The sequence below is a fragment of the Protopterus annectens genome, chromosome 9.part0, assembly GCF_019279795.1.
Source record: "Protopterus annectens isolate FY-2018-M chromosome 9.part0, PAN1.0, whole genome shotgun sequence".
Classification (NCBI taxonomy): Eukaryota; Metazoa; Chordata; order Ceratodontiformes; family Protopteridae; genus Protopterus; species Protopterus annectens.
The window spans coordinates 366,413,094-366,432,052 of NC_056743.1; the positions used below are offsets into that span (position 1 = coordinate 366,413,094).

Sequence of the window (18,959 nt, forward strand, 5' to 3'; positions counted from 1 at the left end):
GAAAACCAGGGTACATTTTTCGCTAGGCTTATATAGGCCCTAGTACCAATAGCCTAGTACCTACCTATAAACCTATGTAAAGTTTAAAGCAGACCAGAGCACACATGCCAGTTAAAGGTTTCTCTTCTGTGCTGTCAGTAGTAATTGAAAGTGGAAGCAGCAGCAGTAGCCCACATGTAGAGCAGTTTGACGCAAATTACCACAGCATTAAAATTATACAGTGCATTTAATGTATAAAATAGAAAGATGAGTTTCCAAGTAATGTGGGATTGTTTTTCAAGTCCGAATTCAGGCCAAGTTCATAGACCAACACTATACAGGGCTAAGTATGTTTGTCTGCCAGTGCTGCTCATCTCAGTTTCAGTCCTTCCCCTTTGAACCTTTTCTGTGGTAATGGTAAATGTATATTTCTTTAAGGGGGATAGTTAACGTACACTGCCACATAGGACCATCATTTTGTGATGGAAAGGGTAATTATTCAGCACTTAGTTCTTCTGTGGCACTTGAGTCATCTGACTTCGGTGGTCATTGCCTTAACCATGAAGGTCTGTGAGCTATCTGAATGGATTTGAAAAGTTGCCAGCAAACATAGAATGAGTCTTACAGCTAAGTATTCCTTCAAACCAAAAGCGGTATTCAAACTGGCACTTAACCAGTCTGTATAGCTCCCAAGGCATCTTTCCTTACTCCATAGAACAACGTGAATAGAAACTTGCACCTTTTAGTTCTTAACGGGAAACTTAAGAGTTTTTGTTGGCAAGGACCACAGAATTAATTCTGATAATGTTTTCTTTTTGTGGACCTTTTATGCCTTTTTCAAAACAGATACTGTCTAAATGGCTAACAAACTGCATCTCTATTTACTTTTGTAATGAGAGATTTGGAAGCACATGAGTGGGCTGTTTAGAGCCCACTCTAATGTGGCAGCAGCCACAGGAAGCTGCCCTTAAGACCATAACTGAGTATTTGAGTCAGATGTGGATGATATTGATTTTCATGTGTTGGTGTCTTCACTTGAGGACCAGGAGGAGAGATGGATGCTGTTATGCATCTTTATTGATAGTCTCTTCCCCATGTTGGTAGCTGCTGCATCAGTCTCCTCCCATGTGTTAACTGTAATGCAGTAGTGAATCTTGTGATAAGCATAATATAGTTGGTTTGAATGTACTCACCATAACCGTAGATGTTCAAGTTAAGTCAATTCTGCATTCTAGGTTTCACTTTTCTAACTCCCTTTTTCCCAGTAGCTTTTTTTCTTCTGCCTGGAGAGAAGAGGGTCCAGATGAGGCAGCACATTGATAGTATCGTTTAGAGTTGGTATGCCACTCTTAATGCAGTGGACCTTTATGGATCTCTCTGCAAGATCCTTGCGGAGACACTTAGGAAGCTGTGGAGACGAAAGGAGCCAATTTTTCTGTCCACATGGGCTGTGCAGATAGAGAACGGAAGTCAGTTAACCTAGCCTTGGGATGCTTGTAGTCTGTAGCCATCCATCAGTAAGAAGAGTTGAGAGTGTCACAGGCTGCTGTCTTTCTCTTTCTCTCTTGAGGTTTGCATCAGTCAGTGTCTGTTAAGAGAGAGCAGCTCTTTACTGATGTCAGCTGAAAGGTGTGAGGAAGGCAGGCTCCCACCTGCAATTATTCCTGTGGATAATGAATTATTTTGCAGCAGTGACCTTACTCACATATTTCCTGGAATAATCACTTAGCTGTACTTATCCAGATATTTTATGAACATGGAGAACAGCAGACCAGAACACCTTAACGGATATCCTCTGTTACTGCTCATGACCTTCAGCAAATGATTCCACTTTCTCTGATTTCTGTGCTTCTGAGATGGCTACTTAGCTAGGCACAGCTGCCTTCGTCCAAATTGTCTTAGATGTACAGTTTTTTGTAGAAGTTGTTTAACAAGTAACGCAAGTCATTTGTTTGTCCTTACCTTTGTCTTTTGTCACTTTGGGAAACACCTGTCAGCAGAGGTGTAGCTGGCCCAACTAGCGCTTTGTGCTAGTCCTTGGAACTAGTGCCACACTCCCTGAGCTCTTCAAGTGAAGAACAAAAAAAACAAAAACAAAAAACTTTGGGGAAACCAATACAGTGCCCAGTCCATGCACCCACATCAAGCGAAGAGCAAAAAAAGTCTTGGGACCTACTTTTGTACTACTGTAGAAGGATTCTTAGGATTACTGTAGGAAGCCTATCGGCAAGTGTGTAGTCCCCCCTTCCCCTGCTCTTCAGGTGAATAGCACAGAATAACTACTTATGGGTTGCAGTATGAATTGAGTTTCAGAATTTTAGGTAATTGAGAATTGGGGCTTGTTCCATCTGCCCATGTTGCCTTTTTATTTTATCTATTATTTTAATAGCATTCATTTACCATGAAAGTCCAACTAGGCAGTAACACGTTTCAGCAGAGTAATCCTAAGAATCCTTCTACGGTAATATGAAAGAAGGTCCAAAGACCTTTTTTTGCTCTTGGTTTGATTGGGGGCGCATGGAGAAGCTCTATCATATTACATAAAAGTAAAGCAGTAGGATATAGCAAATATAAATATTTGTCTTATTTTTGCAAGTGCAATACGTAAGAGTTGTCAAGGTTGTCAGGTTTTCAAGCATAATAGAGTACAGTATAAATCAGCTTAACCACAGATATAGTAAGATTGTGTAGTAAGAGAACTAAGCTTAATTTGTTAAAATTTAAAGCGGGAGAGAGCTTGAAAGAAAGGTGAAACATGCATGAAATATAAAAGATCAGACTGGATTATTAATAAATTGACATTTTGTCAGGGATGAGGGAGAACGAAAAGCTGGTTAGTAAGGAAAGGAAGAATATACATGAGTAATGAAAATGTATGTATAAAGTTGAGAGAGAGAGATCAACAAATGAGTATTGGAAGGGTTTGCACGTTGGTAGCATAGCAAGTGAGTAAGATTTTGAAGAGGGATAGGTCACAAAAATGAAAGGAGGGTGATTATGGCAAGAGGGAGAGGTATAAGCTTTAGTTCCAGGGAGAGGATGGATAAAGTTAACACTTAAGCAGCATTTGCTTTTAGGTGATCCTGTTTACTGAGGTTACATTTTAGTCGTACTTCCATTGATTCGAGTAGACTTGGACAAAGTGATGATAAAGGGGCTGGACTGTAAGTTGGGCATATTTATTCCATAGAAGTGTTTTAGTGGTGTCTTTTGTTTTTGTAGGCTTCAGGGAAGAACTTGAATCTGAATGATGAAAACCAACATGGCCTGCTTATGCAGCTCCTGAAACTCACTCACAACTGCCTCAACTTTGACTTTATTGGAACCTCCACAGATGAGTCCTCTGATGACCTTTGTACTGTACAAATTCCTACCAGCTGGAGGTCTGGTAAGTACAAATTTTACTTGGAAATGACCTTTAAAATCTCCTTTCTGTATTACTGTTTGTTGCACAGCAAGAGAACGTGCTTACCCTTTCTAGACTCTGATTCAAAGCCTTCTCTAGAACAGGGCCTGCACTGTGGAACTGTCTATGTAAGTGCAACAGTACTGTTGAAGGATTCGTAAAGGATTTAAAAGACACCCTTTTTGGAAGCCAAATTCACAAGCTTTCATGATACAGGTTGAAAAACTGATTTTTTCTGTAACTGTGTATATATGCAGTGTCTGCATGTGTGTGCTTATATGTTAGTGATTGTGTGTGCGCGCACCTATATATATATATATATATATATATATATATATATATATATATATATATATATATATTTATGCAAATTTGTATATTTATTTGAATCTACTTCAGTAGATCGTGCTCACATAATCGGAACGGAAATTAGCGAGTTGACAAAATTGCACTGTCGTAACCAAGTGTGTTATGTCAAACCTTGTAAGAATGAAATGCATACCACATGTCCAGGAGCAGTAGGAGCTGTTCACTGGAGATTGCAAAGCACCAACAAAAACAGCTGCGCCATTTAAGCACTTCAGTTAAGGTAAAAGGTAACATTTTCAGCTTTTTGGAATGGAGATCACTCTATAGTGAGGCTCAGGAAAGTTACCCTTTTCTCGACTGTAGTGTGATCTCTGAGTTGGTATATATTTGCAGGGGGTGTGGAGGGTGCAAGGGGGCTTGCACCCCTGTAAAACTGTTGAAGATATTACATTTTATCTTGTGTTTAAATGGAGTAGCTGTTTTTGTCAGTGCTCTGCGATCTCCACTGAACATCTCCTGTTGATCTTCAACATGTGCAGTACATTTTTCATTCTTAGAAGGTTTCTTTGTTATGAGTTTCCAATCTTGTCTTGGTAATTTGCATTCGAATATGTGAGCATTCGATCTACTGAAGAAGATCCATAAAATGTCCCCTTCAGAAGGTCGAACTTCATATGGTCAATTACGAAATGACTTAGCCATGCTGCAGAAAGGCTTGCCCCAAGTAATTGATGCCAAAATCGTGGATGGAAACTAAATGCTAAAAAATGCATTATTGTGTCCTTTTGGATGTCATCTTCCCCAGGGAACGACCATATCGACTTTACTCCCTTAAGAGTTGACCCAATTGTTTGGGATTTAGGAACTTAAATCGACAGTGACCTAATTTTTGACAAACTTGTCCATTTTATAGGAAGGTCCTTGTATGTTGCGTAGCTTATAAACAAAGGGATTTGTGTCTAGCTGTACGGATGTAATTGCCCCCTTGACTCAGCCCTTTTTATGCCAGCCATTGAGTGTAATGCCTCCTTTGGCAGGTATCTGCCCAGACACTTGTAACAACTGGACCACCCACCGAGATACCTTACTAAAAGGATATAAGGCCTAAAGAACATGGCCTGACTTAAAGCTATATCACTATACTGAGTATCCTACAGACTGCTAAGAGGTGACCTCTTTCTGGCATACAAGGCATCCTCTGACCCGATACTGATGGATTTACTGCACATCAGCAAGTCAAATGGCATCAGAAATGCTCAGACTAGGGGTCTAAACCTCTTCTGCAGTTTTAACAGAATGGCTTGGAAGAACAGGTGTACATATCTCGCAGAATACTGCTGCTGTGGAGCAGACTCCTCACCCATGTAAAACGACGTTCATCCCTGTCCATATTCAAGCACAATTTGGAGTTATGGATGGAAAACAAAACATTTGCCGCAGGACTGCCCCGTGTACTGCTAATGGACAGAAGCAGCTCCTAAATGCTTTATCCCATGCATGGGTTCCCTTAAATTATGTATGGTATGCTCCCAGTCATTCTCATTAGGGGTAATGTGTAAATGTGAAGTTGTTAAATCTCGCCATTTATTCTCACTGATGGGTTCGGAGCCGATCCTCAGCTCTGACATGGCCGATAGCAAAGCTCAAGGTTTGCCACTAGCTCAAGACCAAGCCCCTTATCCCACAATGCACTGCTGGAATTACCTCAAATCTAGTTTGCCGCGGCAGAGAGATCTCTGTGATCCAGCTAGCTCGGACCATTTGTAATAGAAAAAACAGCAAGTTCTTACAAAAAAACTTGCTTTGTTTTAGAGGATAGTTGTGTATTAGTTTAAAAAAATTTGATAATAGTTCCTATAGTTTTTGAATAGATTAGTGCCCTGTTGGCTAGTTGTTTTGTGTGGGCCTTTAGCCCTATTTAGACTTATTAATCTTTCTTCTAGTCAGGGTTTTTCTCTCTGGGCTTCTTTAGCCCTGTATTTGTAAACCATAGTTGTTATAGATAGTGCCCGGATTGGTCTTAGTTTGTGAATCTTTACAAGTAAAGTAAAGATTTTACTGTTTTTGCAGTATATTAGATGTCCTTCATGGATGCATCTGCAGTCATAACAACTGGGTTGTCCTGTCGTCAGGCAGCCCTTCAGTCGGCCGGATTCCAAAGTCCGGGTCCGGCTTCGGCTGATGTCGCACTTCACCCGACGTCATCTCTGTTGGTCTTCGGGTATAAAGGCATCAGCCGGCGCCATTTTCCTCAGTCTTTCTTGCAAGCAGAAGCTGTTCGCAAGTGCCGGTCGGTCGGATCCAGAGATTACTTCGAATACTACTTGAAGACTTCTAAAGCTAAGTACCCGTTGGGGACTCTTTCTTGCCTCAGCCGATGTCAGAAAAAGTTAATAATTGTTTAACCTGTGGGAAACAAATACCTCATAAAGATTTCCACTCTTATTGTCTGCCTTGTTTAGGCCCAGCCCACGACGTAGCAGCCTGTTCGCCTGTGCCGTTCAACAGTTTGCTGAACAGTTTTGGTTCTGATTTTGCGTACATTATGCCGCCGGATCCTCCGACTACCCAATCTGCCAAAAACGCAAAGATAAAGACCGACACGGTTTCGGCGAAACCATGGTTAAGCAAACGCGAGTGTCTCGGTTTCGCCGAAACCGAGAAAACTGATCAAAGTACAGCTGAATCTATCTCTACAACTGAGGCCCCTGCTACCACTCTTGAAACGGCCTCAGAAATTTTATCCACTACGGTGGTTGCCACTGACTTATCAGACACCATTCCCTTGGATGTCTCTACCCCAGCACGTGGTGCTGCTAGGCCTCCAGCAGCCATGTCCATTAAGGCCTTCGCCAGGGCTAAAGCAGCAAAGATTACTAAAACAGTGCCTGTTAAACCCCCTACAACCAGGCCCTCCTCTAGTTCTCAAATGCTTACTCTGGCAGAAGATTTAATTTCATTAATTAGAGGATCTCAATCTCACCCAGACAGGGCCTCTCAGCCCCCAGAGAAGAGACCTAGGGCAGAGCCCCCTGAGCCAGTGTCCTCTGATGAGTCTGCCGATGAATCGGACAGAACTGATCAGCCAGAGGCTCCTTTCTCCAATTTTGAAGACTCTGATGCTGAAGAATCCATTCCAGCTGCTTCCCCACCAGAAGAATTCTCCTTTGGGGAAACCTTACATGCCATGCGAGAGCAGTTCCAATGGCAGCAACAGGATTTTCAGACTCCAGAAAAGACTTAGGACCTTTCTGCACCTTCCACAGCACAGGCCCTTAGCTATACCTCCTGTTCTCTCTGTGGTGGATGATGCTTTCAATGATGTCTGCTCCAGATTCTTTACCTCCAGCCCCTGCCAAACCAGACAGATTTTACAGGGTGCCAGACACTCATCACCACCTTTACAAGGCCCCTCTTGCAGACCCCGAAACTATATCCCAGGGTCCCATGGCAGTAGCCGTGACCATAGCAAAAAACCCTATTCCTTCAGAAAGGGAAGCAAGGTCATTAGACAGATGGGGCAAAAAGGTCTACACTTCAGCTACTCTCTCAGCTAGAACTTTAAATTGTCAGTTTCACATGATACAATACCAAGAGTTTATGCTTGATCAGTTAACTAAAAAGCTAACCACTGATGAATCTCTTGATAAGAAATATGTATTAGAAATAGTAAATAACATACAACAGGTTAGTAACCATTCCTTAAAATGTGGCTATGATGCACTGGAGGCTTCATTTAGATCAGCCATGACTGGCACAGTGATAAGAAGGCATGCATGGCTAAAGGAGCAAGCTCTACGGATCATGTTAAAGCTAAGTTGCTAGATGCTCCTATGGATAAGACAAGTTTGTTTGGTACACCTGCCCAGCAGGTTATGAAGAAAATGGAAGAAAAGGCAAAATCTGTTCAAGCGGTTAAAGATTTCTTGCAGGTTCAACCCCAAGGTTTAGCAGGAACTGGCCTGCCAAAATTGGTCCTTTCCTGACTCCACAAGACCTCAAAGGGGCAGGAATAGGCGTTCCAGAGGCAGAAACCAATCCAGGGAGGTGCCTACAGAGGACGACAGTGGCAAGGCAACAACAGAGGCACAGACACAACCTCTGCCACAACATCAACTCAACCACAGTGACTTAACCTAAATCCGCCTACCAGGGAACAAATAGCAGCTCCTCTAGGCGGAAAATTAACCTTATTTTCAAAGAACTGGCACTATATAACAAAAGACAAGTGGATTTTACAAACCATAGATCAAGGTTACGGTTCCACTTCCACACTTTACCAGTCAAAAGAGGAATGCCAAATCTACCGCCAAATCAAAAACAGAGGCTCTACAACAGATAATGCAGTTAGCAAACATGAGAGCTGTGGAAAGAGTGCCAACAGCAGAGCAAGGAAAGGGGTTCTACTCCAGACTATTCCTAGTTCCAAGAAAGGAAAAAGTTGGAGACCAATTCTCGACCTGTCCGCCTTAAATACATACATCATTGTCCCAAAATTCAAAATGCTGACCCTACAGCAACTTCTTCCCATGCTGGGCAAGGAGTGTTGGCTGGTAACTCTAGATCTCAAGGAGGCATACCTGCACGTCCCCATTCGACCAATCTGCAGAAGATACCTCAGATTTCTTGCAGGATCAGAGCACTATCAATTCTCAGCATTGCCCTTTGGCTTATCTACTGCCCAGAGTATTCACAAAATGCCTGGCATCAGTAATCGCCATTGCAGACTACAGGGAATTCAAATTTACCCATACCTAGACAACTGCCTGCTACAAGGGGACAACAAAAGCAAGCTGACAACAGATTTACAAAGGGTCATTTACTTGCTGCAAGCACTGGGATACACAGTCAATCTACAAAAGTCAAGGCTGATACCATCCCAAACAAGGACATTCTGAATTGGACACAGTAAAACAGATGGCATTCCTAACAAAGGAAAAACAAAAGAACTCCCTCTTTACTTCTTGGCACTAACAAAACTGAACAAGTTAACAGCAAGAAAAGTACTGCAGGCCTTGGGCTTCATGGCATCATGCATAATCTTGGTTCCACTTGCCAGACTACATATGAGAAAACTACAGTGGTACCTAAAGAATTTATGGTCTCAACAGAGACACAGCCTAGAAACAGAAATCCCACTAATTCCATGCTTAAAACAGGAGTTCCTATGGTGGGCTCAGGCATGCCAGTCAAACCCAGGGCTACCCTTTCAGATGTCAAGCAAGCCAGACCATCACAACAGGCGCTTCAGACCTAGGATGGGGGCCCACATGCTGGACAAATGCAAGGATTGTGGACACAGGATCAACTTCACCTGCACATCAACCTAAAAGAAATGCTGGCAGTAAAACTGGCAATCCAAAAGTTCAGACCATTTCTCAAAGAGGGCCAGTTGATGATAAGGACAGACAACACCACAGTCATGTGGTACATCAACAAACAGGGAGGCACTCATTCATACCCCTATGCAGAATGACTTTGGAGCTGTGGACCCTGGCACTCAGCTACAACATCCAGTTACAGGCAATATTTGTACCGGAAAGAGAATACTCTAGCAGACATATTAAGCAGAACCACATCGGATGCCCACGAATGGAAGCTGCACCGGACATCTTCAAGACCATCTCAAAGAAATGGGGAATGCCTCAGATAGATCTATTTGCATCACCTACCAATCACCAGCTCAAAAATTCTGCACAAGGACATTCCACCCACTAGCATGGAAAGTGGATTGCTCTCCTTCAGCTGGAAAGGCCTAACAGCATATGCATTCCCACCTCTTCCCTTGATACACAAGGTATTACTAAAAATCAAGGAAGAACGTCCAAGGATAATCCCGATAGCTCCAAACTGGCCAAGACAACACTGGTACCCACTGCTGAGGAGCATGTCTCGAACAATATGTGGCCAATACCCTGATGCCTTTGATGTTGACTCAGAACAACTACAGCATCATACATCCAAACCTAAAAACGTTGCAACTGACTGCATGGAACATCACATAGCAGCAGCTAATCCAGAACTTTCCCAAAGAGTTAGAGACATTATTCTTGAAGCACGCAGACCTTCAACAAGAAGAAACTATGCTGGAAAATGGAAAAGGTTTGTCATTTGGAGTACTGAAAGAGGAAAAGATGTGTCAAACATAGATATGCCTAACATTCTGGAGTACCTAGCGAACTTCTTCATTCAGGCCTGTCCTACTCCTCCATCAAGATACATGCATCAGCTATTTCAGCAGAATACAGCTTTGATCCACCTGTTTTTTCTCACCCTTTGCTCAGGCAGTTCCTCAGAGGAATCAAGAATATAAAACCTCCAAGGAAACCACCATTACCAGCTTGGGACTTAAACTTTGTGCTAGAAAAATTGACACTATCACCCTTTGAACCAGCAGCAACAGCAGACCTACAACACATGTCATGGAAAACTGCTTTCCTACTGGCAATTACTTCAGCAAGGAGGGTTTCAGAACTACAGGCCTTAATGGCAGTGCAACCCTTCCTAATCTTCCACCAAGATAGAGTGTCCATGAGGACTAATCCTACATTTATGCCTAAGGTGGTATCCAGAGTGTCTTTAAACCAGGCAATCCACCTTCCTACCTTCTTTCCCAACCCACAAAACAGAGGGAAAGAATATTGCATACCTTGGATGTACATAGACAGCTACGCTACTACTTGGACAGAACAAAAAGTAGCAGAAAGACTGACCAACTTTTGTAGCCTATGCAACAGGAAGGGAAGGAAAAGCTATTTCCAAACAGACAATCTCCAAATGGATAGGAAATTGCATACGATTCTGTTACTCCTTCCATGGAAAACCAATTCCACAGAACATAAGACCTCATTCTACAAGGGCAACAGCCACTACCACAGCCTTCTTACGAGGAGTGGCAACCAAAGACATTATTGAGGCGGCTACTTGGACCTCCGTGCATACATTTGCCAAGCATTATAATTTGCCTCTATATTCCAGATCCCGAGCAGGGTTTGCCACTGCTGTACTGCAAGGGATCCTAAACACACCATAAACTAGTTTTATCCTCCTCCCTTGTTGGCTATGGTATTCTACCCAGTTGTTATGACTGCAGATGCATCCATGAAGGACATAGTACAGTTTTGTACCTACCATAAATGTAGATGTCCGAACTGGATAGCATCTGCAGTCAGGATTACCCTCCCTCCTTCCCTCTGTGGTACTCCAAGGGTGTTTACCCTCCTAATAGCTAGCTGGTGGGGGGTCTTTATGGTGTATTTATTTGTATATATGTGCATACATGCTTATTTTGTGTTTACCTCTATCTTTTTGGAAACATTGGCATCTATCTAAATTTTAGCCTTCAAGAGGGCTACTGGCATCTGGGGCAAGAAACACTGAGGAAAATGGCGTCGGCTGGTGCCTTTATACCCGAAGACCAACAGAGATGACGTCGGGTGAAGTGCGACATCAGCCGAAGCCGGACCCGGACTTTGGAATCCGGCCGACTGAAGGGCTGCCTGACGACAGGACAACCCAGTTGTTATGACTGCAGATGCTATCCAGTTCGGACATCTACATTTATGGTAGGTACAAAACTGTACTTTTGTTGTACAGTAACTATGTCAGATAAGGAAAAATCCCATCCTAAATCGGGATTCAGGAAATGCCCAGATTGTGGGCAGAAAATGTCCGTCACTGACGGACACATTCAATGTGTCTACTGTCTGGGGGCTAAACACCTCCAAGACACTTGCAGCATTTGCCATTCCTTTTCTTCAAGAGTCCTCTTGGAGAGAAGGAGGAAGCTAATAGACAGGGGATTGCTACAGCAATCCTTTTCTGAGGTGTTGAGTAGCCATGAGGGTACTAGCACATCCTCCAAATCTTCAAAATCCAAATCTTCAGACAAAGTGGCAAAAAAGGCAAACATTTCAGGAGGAGGGTCATCGGTTCCACATACCTCGGAAGCGAGTGTTCCTTTGATTCGGAGCCAGCTCTCAGTATTGGAGCCGGTCTCTGAAGTTCCTTCTCCTCTGCTCCAGTCAGCACATTTGGTGCATTCTGCTAAGTCCTCAGTCAGCCTTTCAGATTTGGACATGGATCGGCTAGTGCAGAAGCTTTTACATGCACCAGGACTTGCCAAATTGTTGTCGGCCCCGAGCAGCTCGTCGGTGCTGAAGTCCATGGAATCGGATTTGTCTACTCCTCCGAGCTGTACTGGACTCTCGGAGCTGAAGGAAACTGAACCGATGATTGTCGAACCCTTGGAGCCTATACCCCGCACTGGTGTTAACGGCTCCATTTACTCGGATGTCCTCAGCACCGACCGAGGACTCTAGGAGCAGACGCTCTCCCATCGGGTCCGGGGAGGATAGTCAAACCGATTTGTCGGTGCTGACTCTTCCTGTCAGGGCTTCGGCTCGGATGAGCTCGGCTCCTATCTCGGGCTCAGAGCCCAGGGTTTCAGTGCGGGAGGATCGGACGGTACTCTCGGGTCCGTCCACTCCTTCTCGTCGGAGCCATGGTGCCTTTGATGCTATGAGGAGAGTTTTGTCTCCAAAGACAACGTCCGCATCGGTTCAGCCTTCCCTCTCCCCTCAAGCTCCTGTGTCTGCTTCTTCATCTGCTAGTCCCTCTAAGCGTAGAGACCCTGAGCATCAAGTACCCCCACAGGGTATCCCCTGCTCTTCTGAGACCTCCCCAGATCCCCCACTGAGGAGGTGCCCAGGAAGAGACTGTGCAAGAGGAGGCACTTAGACTCCCTACAGGAGTCTTTGACATCTGACATGGACTTGAATGAGTCAGAAGGGTCCCCTCGATCCCCCTCTGAGGATATCTCCTTTGCAGAGATACTAGAGATCCTTAGTCAGAGGGGCGATTGGCAGTCCAAGACCCCTACTGAGGACGGGTCCGTGCTCTTGAAGGCTTTTGGGTCTCAACCTTCCACTTCTTGGGTGTCTCCGCCTTATGACGAGCTCATGGAACTGATTTCTCGTAAGGCGTGGGAGTCACCGGAGGCCATGGAACCTGTTCCTCGTAACCCCAATAAATTCAGGTCTGCCACAGTGGACAAGCCATTTTTGACAGAGTTTGCCTATTGATGCCATGGTGGTAGTTGCAGCCACCAAAAAGGAAGTGTCTGAGACATCCACATCTATCCGTCCTCCTAACAGAGATTCTAGGTTCATGGATAGATATGGGAAACGCATGTTTAGTTCCGTGACTTTTTCTCTGCGATCACTGAACTACTTAACCCACTTTACGAGACTACAAAGAGATCTCCTGAAAGAGCTAGGAGATGCTCTCCAGGGTACAGTAGCTGCAGGGGTGGCCGACAAAGTCACCGCCCAGCTCGCTACTCTAAACTCAGTGCTAAACTCGTCCATGCGTATCATATCCTATGCAGCTGATGGTTCGAGTAGAGCCGCTAGTTTGGGCATTGCTCTTCGAAGATGAGCCTGAATGTGTTTCTGTTCCTTTACGGAACCCTTTAAGTCTTCCTTTATTAATACCCCATTTGATGGCTCATCACTGTTTGGGCCCAAAGTAAAGGAAACTTTAACCAGGTGTGAGCAGGAAGGCAAGACATTATCTGCCGTTGGAGTCCGTTTTTCTACCCCTACTCGGCCCTACCCCAAGGGCCTTAGGGGTGGGAAAATGTGGTTCCGAAAAGCACAGGGAGCCTTTCAGGACACACGTGGAGAAACCCCCTCTAGAGGCAGAGGAGGTTATAATGGAAGACGCCGTCCCCGTGGCAGAGGGGGTCCGCAACAACAGGGTGACAGGGGTCAGTTCTCTGGTCAACCCTACCAGCGCCTCTGAAAGGGGGCCCGACTGTTCGGCTCTGGAGGCAGTCGGGGGTCGCTTGTCTTTGTATGCAGAAGCCTGGCTAAACATAACAGGTAAATGGGTACAAAGCATAATTTCCAGAGGATATTTCATACCGTTCTCTTCCCCTCCCATTCCTGTAAAGAGAATCCCAGATGTTCCACCCAATCTCGGGGAACAAGCTATCGTAGAGGTCCACAGATTGCTGGAAAAAAGAGTCATCCAACCAGTCCCAGCAGACCAAGTTGGATTCGGAACTTACTCAAGATTCTTTTTGGTACCAAACAAAACAGGGGACTGGAGACCTATATTGGACTTCAACAGACTCGACCAGTTAGTAAAGAGAGAGAAGGTCTGAAGTAGTTAACTTCATTTGTTCATCAACCTGTGGGTATCTGATCCGAATCGGACCAGAGTCGGCAGCTTTATTCAGCTAAGATCCGAGCTCCTCCCCCTTACCCATAACCCCCTGCCATCCCTCTCTGTCCTCAGATCTCGTTTGCCGCAGCTTATTCAAGCATCTAGAACGAGTTTCCAAGCGTAGAGTTTCGTGAGCTTACCTTTTTGACCTAGTTTTTAGTTTAATCCATAGACGAGTGATTGTTGTTTCCCCTTTTCTTTTAAATTGCTAAACTTGTTAGTAATTTTTCTATCTTTTAGTTAGTTTAGTCTTCCCCCCTCCACCCGTGTGTGTGAAGGTGTGTGTGTGCGGGTTGGGCCTATCTTTTGTTACCATGTCTGAGGCCCCGAAAGCAATTTTTTCCAAATGCACCGTGTGTGGTCATAAGCTATCCCCAGCGGATGGCCACACTCGGTGTGTTATCTGCCATGGGGTTGACCATCTCTCAAAGTATGATAAAAGCGTGGCTGCTGGCTGCTTTGTTGTTAAAAAACATTATTTATTAAAACATAAAACAATGTAACAATGGCTTTTGGTTAATACCCTTCTTCAGATAAAAGCATTACATCATACTACTGTTTATATTGGATAGATTGTGTTTTATAAACAGTAGTATGATGTAATGCTTTTATCTGAAGAAGGGTATTAACCCGAAAGCGCTCATTGCACATTGTTCTTGTTTTATGGAATAAATTGTTTTATATAACAAGCAGCATCCAGCTACGTTTTTATTCATTTACTTTTGGACTTTTGTTACGGTCAGCTGGATTTGGCAGAGCAACGACCTTTTTGTTTTTGCTGTTTTTTTGTTGTTGACCATCTCTCCTCAGGCTGCACAATTTGTGCAGCCTTCAACCCCAGGGCTTTGAGGGACAGGAGGTCGAAGCTGATTCTGGTGGGACTTCTGCCCCCGGACTCGGCTTCGTCCTCTTCTCCCTCGGCGGCACTGGCTGCGACCGCGGCGGTCCTGCCTTCCATCCATGCTCCCCTGGCTGGGACTCACCCTCCCACCTTGGCACAGGAGGAGAGGGAATCTAGGAGGGAGAAAAGGAGAGAGAAACACCATAAGCGGCGGGCCGAATCTTCCTCCTCGGCTCCGCCGGCTAAACAGATAGCCTCTCCTAGGACGTCCAGGTCTTCTCTTTCCCGGCTTCATTCACCTCGTTTTTCCCCAGAGCCGGAGGAGGAGACCCAGTCACCTTCGAGGTCATCGAGGCGGCACTCCAGGCCAGCCTTGGTGGCCTCTTCTAGATCTACTCGAAGTTTTCCGATGCAGATATGGACCGGATGATGCGTAGGTTTCTCCAGGCCCAACTGCAGATGGGAAGTGCTCCTGCCCCCCCCCCCTCCGGGGAGGAGCTCAACCCCATTTTTCACCCTGATTGCTCCTTCTCCGACCCACTTCCGGGGTTTGGAGCCATCAGATCCCGGGTAGCATCGGAGCCGGGGGAGGCTTGGCGCTGATAGTACACCCTACTTCGGCTCCGACCGGACCCTCGAGTTTGTCGGGTCCCTTTTCGGATCCGAGCTCTCAGAGCCATGAGCTGAGCTTCGGATCCGGAGGTGTCGATGTGTCTTCGGCTCCGTCTCAGTCGGAGCATACTGGCTCTTCGGATCCGATTGCATCGGCGCCAGCTCCGGTCCACGCCTCGGATCCGAGGGGACTGCTCTCAGGTCCTAGAGAGAGCAGATGTTCATCGTGCATACAGCTGCAGTCATTACACTAGGGTTATCCTGCCGTCAGGCGGGTCCTCGGTCGGCCGAATTCCAAAGTCTTGGTCCGGCGTCGGTTGTCGTCGCTTCCTCCCTGACGTCAGCGCGGAAGGGGTATAAAAGAGGCAGCCGACGCCATTTTCTTCAGTCTTTCTTGCCGCGCGGTGCCCAAAGCAGAAGCAGTTCACAAGTGCCGGTCGGCCAGCTCCTGAGATTTACGAAAAGTATTTCAACCGAAGTCTTCTTTAAAGCGAAGTACCCAGTTGGGGAAACTTTTCTTGCCTCAGACCGATGTCAGGCAAAGTTAATAATTGCATTTCTTGTTGGAAGCAAATACCGCATAAGGATTTTCACTCTTACTGTATACCTTGCTTAGGGCCAGACCACAATGTCTCGGCCTGCCATTTTTTTGCTAGATTTAACAAGCGCACTATTAAGCGCCGGGCGGAGTTCACCCTTCATTATTTTGGCAAAAAATTTAATTATATCATGTTGTCGGATTTTCCGACGCCAGTTACAGGCAAAAAACGCAAGGATAAGGACAGACACCTGAGGCCTGCACCGAGTACTGAGATCACGCTAAGGCCGACTACCGGTTCTCAGCAAGGCGCCTACGCAGCCCCTGACTACCGATGAAACTATTTTACCGGCGACTTCAGTACCCGAGGTCGCAGCTTCCTCGGTCTCCATTCCCACTGCAGATACCGACGCCACTCTTCGCGGAGAAACGGAAAATTTAGTGAGGCCTGCCAGTTCTGAAGGCGTTTTCAGGCCTACCACCTTCTCTATTAAATCGTTCTCTAAATCTAAAGCTCCAATGAAAATTAAAAAACAGGGTCCTCAGACCTCCTCTCAAGGCCCCATGCCTAAAAAACAGATGCTTAAAATGGCTGAGGATTTGATTACACTCATTAGGGGTTCTCAACCCCCCTCAGACAAAAGACCCAGGTTGGAGGAAGACTTCCATTCCTCAGACCAGGCTTCTATTACCTCAGACATTTCTGAGGACCAGGATTACGCCTATTCCCCATTTGAAGACTCTGATGCTGAGGAGTCTATTCCCTCGCCCCCCCCCCCCCCCCCGAGGACTACTCTTTTGGGGAAACACTTCATACATTGAGAGAGCACTTCCACTGGGATGGCCAAGATTACTCCGATTCCAAGAAAAGGCTCAGGGAATTTCTGCTACTTCCCCAGCATAGGCCCCTGGCTTTTCCTCCTGTCTTAGATATTTTGGATGATGTGTACGCAGAAGCCAGTCTTAATCCAGACTCTCTACCCCCTGCCCCTGTTAAACCAGACAGATATTACCGGGTTCCTGATTCTCACCAGTTCCTTTATAAAAGCCCTTCTGCTGACCTAGAAACTATTTCTCAGGGTCCCAAGGGGGGTTAAGGCCTCTACTGCTAAAAGCCCTTTACCTTCAGAGAGAGATTCCAGAGCATTAGAAAGGTGGGGGGAAAAAGGTGTACACATCAGCCACTTTAACCATGAGGGCATTAAACTGTTAATTTCATATGTTAAAGTACCAGCAGTTCTTGCTATCACAGCTAAAAAGCAAAATGACACCAACAGAACAACCAGATTTGAAAGAGTTGCAAGATTTGTTGCATGGAGCAGAACAAGTGGGGAGAAACATACCTTACAGTGTGGTTTTGATGCTTTAGAGGCCTCATGTAGAGCTGCTGTCACGGGGTCTGTCATACATAGACACGCCTGGCTGAAAGAGCAAACCTTACCAGATCATGTCAAAGCAAAGTTATTAGATGCACCACTACAAAAAGATGTATTGTTTGGTGTTAAAGCGGAGGAGGTACTAAAGAAAATGGAGGAAAAAGCAAAATCTTTGCAAACAGTTAAAGATTTCTTGCAAGTGCAGCCTCCACGCTTCAGCAGAAACTGGCCTTCAAAAAATTGGTCCTTTCCAGCCACGGACAGATCCCAAAGGGGTAGATACAGACGCCCAAGGGGTAGAGGACAGCCTCAAGGATCTTACAGAGCTAGGCAGTGGCAAGCACCAGCCCCAAGAGGTGGAGAAGATAGACCACAGTCATTTAGAAAACAGACACAATGACTTTTCCCCTATGCCTGCCAAACAAAGCAATAATGGCAGCACCTTTGGGCGGAAAACTGGCCTTATTTTCAAAAAACTGGCAGATTGTTACAAAGGACAAATGGATTCTGGACATTATAGACAGAGGCTACAGGTTCCACTTTCACTCCCTTCCAAAAATGAGAGGCATGCCAAATCTGCCACAAAATCAATGGGCAGAGGCACAAAAACAAATTTCCACTCTCATGGATATGAAAGCAATTCAAGAGGTACCTGCAAAAGAACAAGGTCAAGGCTTTTATTCAAGACTATTTCTGGTACCGATGAAGGACAAAGATTGGAGACCCATCTTAGACCTATCTATTCTAAACACATATCTAGAGGTACCAAAATTCAAGATGCTCACATTACAGCAGCTTCTTCCCATGCTGGGCAAGGAGTCTTGGCTGGTAACGTTGGATCTCAAGGAGACATACCTGCATGTCCCTATCAGACAAGATTGCAGAAGATACCTCCGATTTCTTGCAGGTTCAACCCATTATCAATTCTCTGCATTGCCCTTTGGCTTATCTACTGCGCCCAGAGTGTTTACGAAATGCCTGGCATCAGTAATTGCTTTCTGCAGACAACGAGGAATACAAATCTACCCATATCTGGACGACTGCCTGATCCAAGCGGACAGCAAGGACATTCTATTACAGCATCTGGCGTTTGTAATAAAACTATTAAACTGCCTGGGGTACACAGTGAACAAAAAGAAGTCAAAACAAATACCCTCTCAACAGATAATTTTCCTGGGTGCCGGCTTAAATACAACGGCCCAGATGGCTTACCTCACGCCAGACAAACAAGGACAACTGTCTCAATACTTCAACAAAATGGCAACTTTAACCAGGCTAACTGCAAGGAAAATCCTGCAGGCTCTGGGGTTCATGGCATCTTGCATCCTACTAATACCATTTGCAAAGCTGCATATGAGGAAACTACAATGGTATCTAAAAAACTTATGGTCTCAACACAGCCACAGCTTGGAAACAATTTTACCACTCATTCCATGCCTTCAAAAGGAATTTTTGTGGTGGGCTCAAGCATGCCAAAGAAACACGGGTCTCCCTTTCTGTATACCACAAACAAGTCAGATCATCACAACAGACGCCTCAGACTACGCCTGGGGAGCTCACATGTCAGATCAGTGCATCCAGGGAAAATGGTCCCAAAAACAGATGCACCTTCACATCAGTCAAAAGGAGATGCTAGCTGTGCAAAATGCTCTTATGACCTTCAAGGAC

General features: G+C 45.2%; 1 protein-coding gene across 1 annotated transcript in view; it reads left to right on the forward strand.

Moving 5' to 3' along the window:
• Window positions 1–18,959, forward strand: part of XPO7 (exportin 7) — a 4,001,819-nt gene that overhangs the window by 556,547 nt on the left and 3,426,313 nt on the right. Inside the window, exon 6 of the mRNA XM_044082110.1 lies at window positions 3,202–3,367. Coding sequence (XP_043938045.1) covers window positions 3,202–3,367 — 166 coding nt within the window. The remainder of the gene's footprint in view (window positions 1–3,201; window positions 3,368–18,959) is intronic.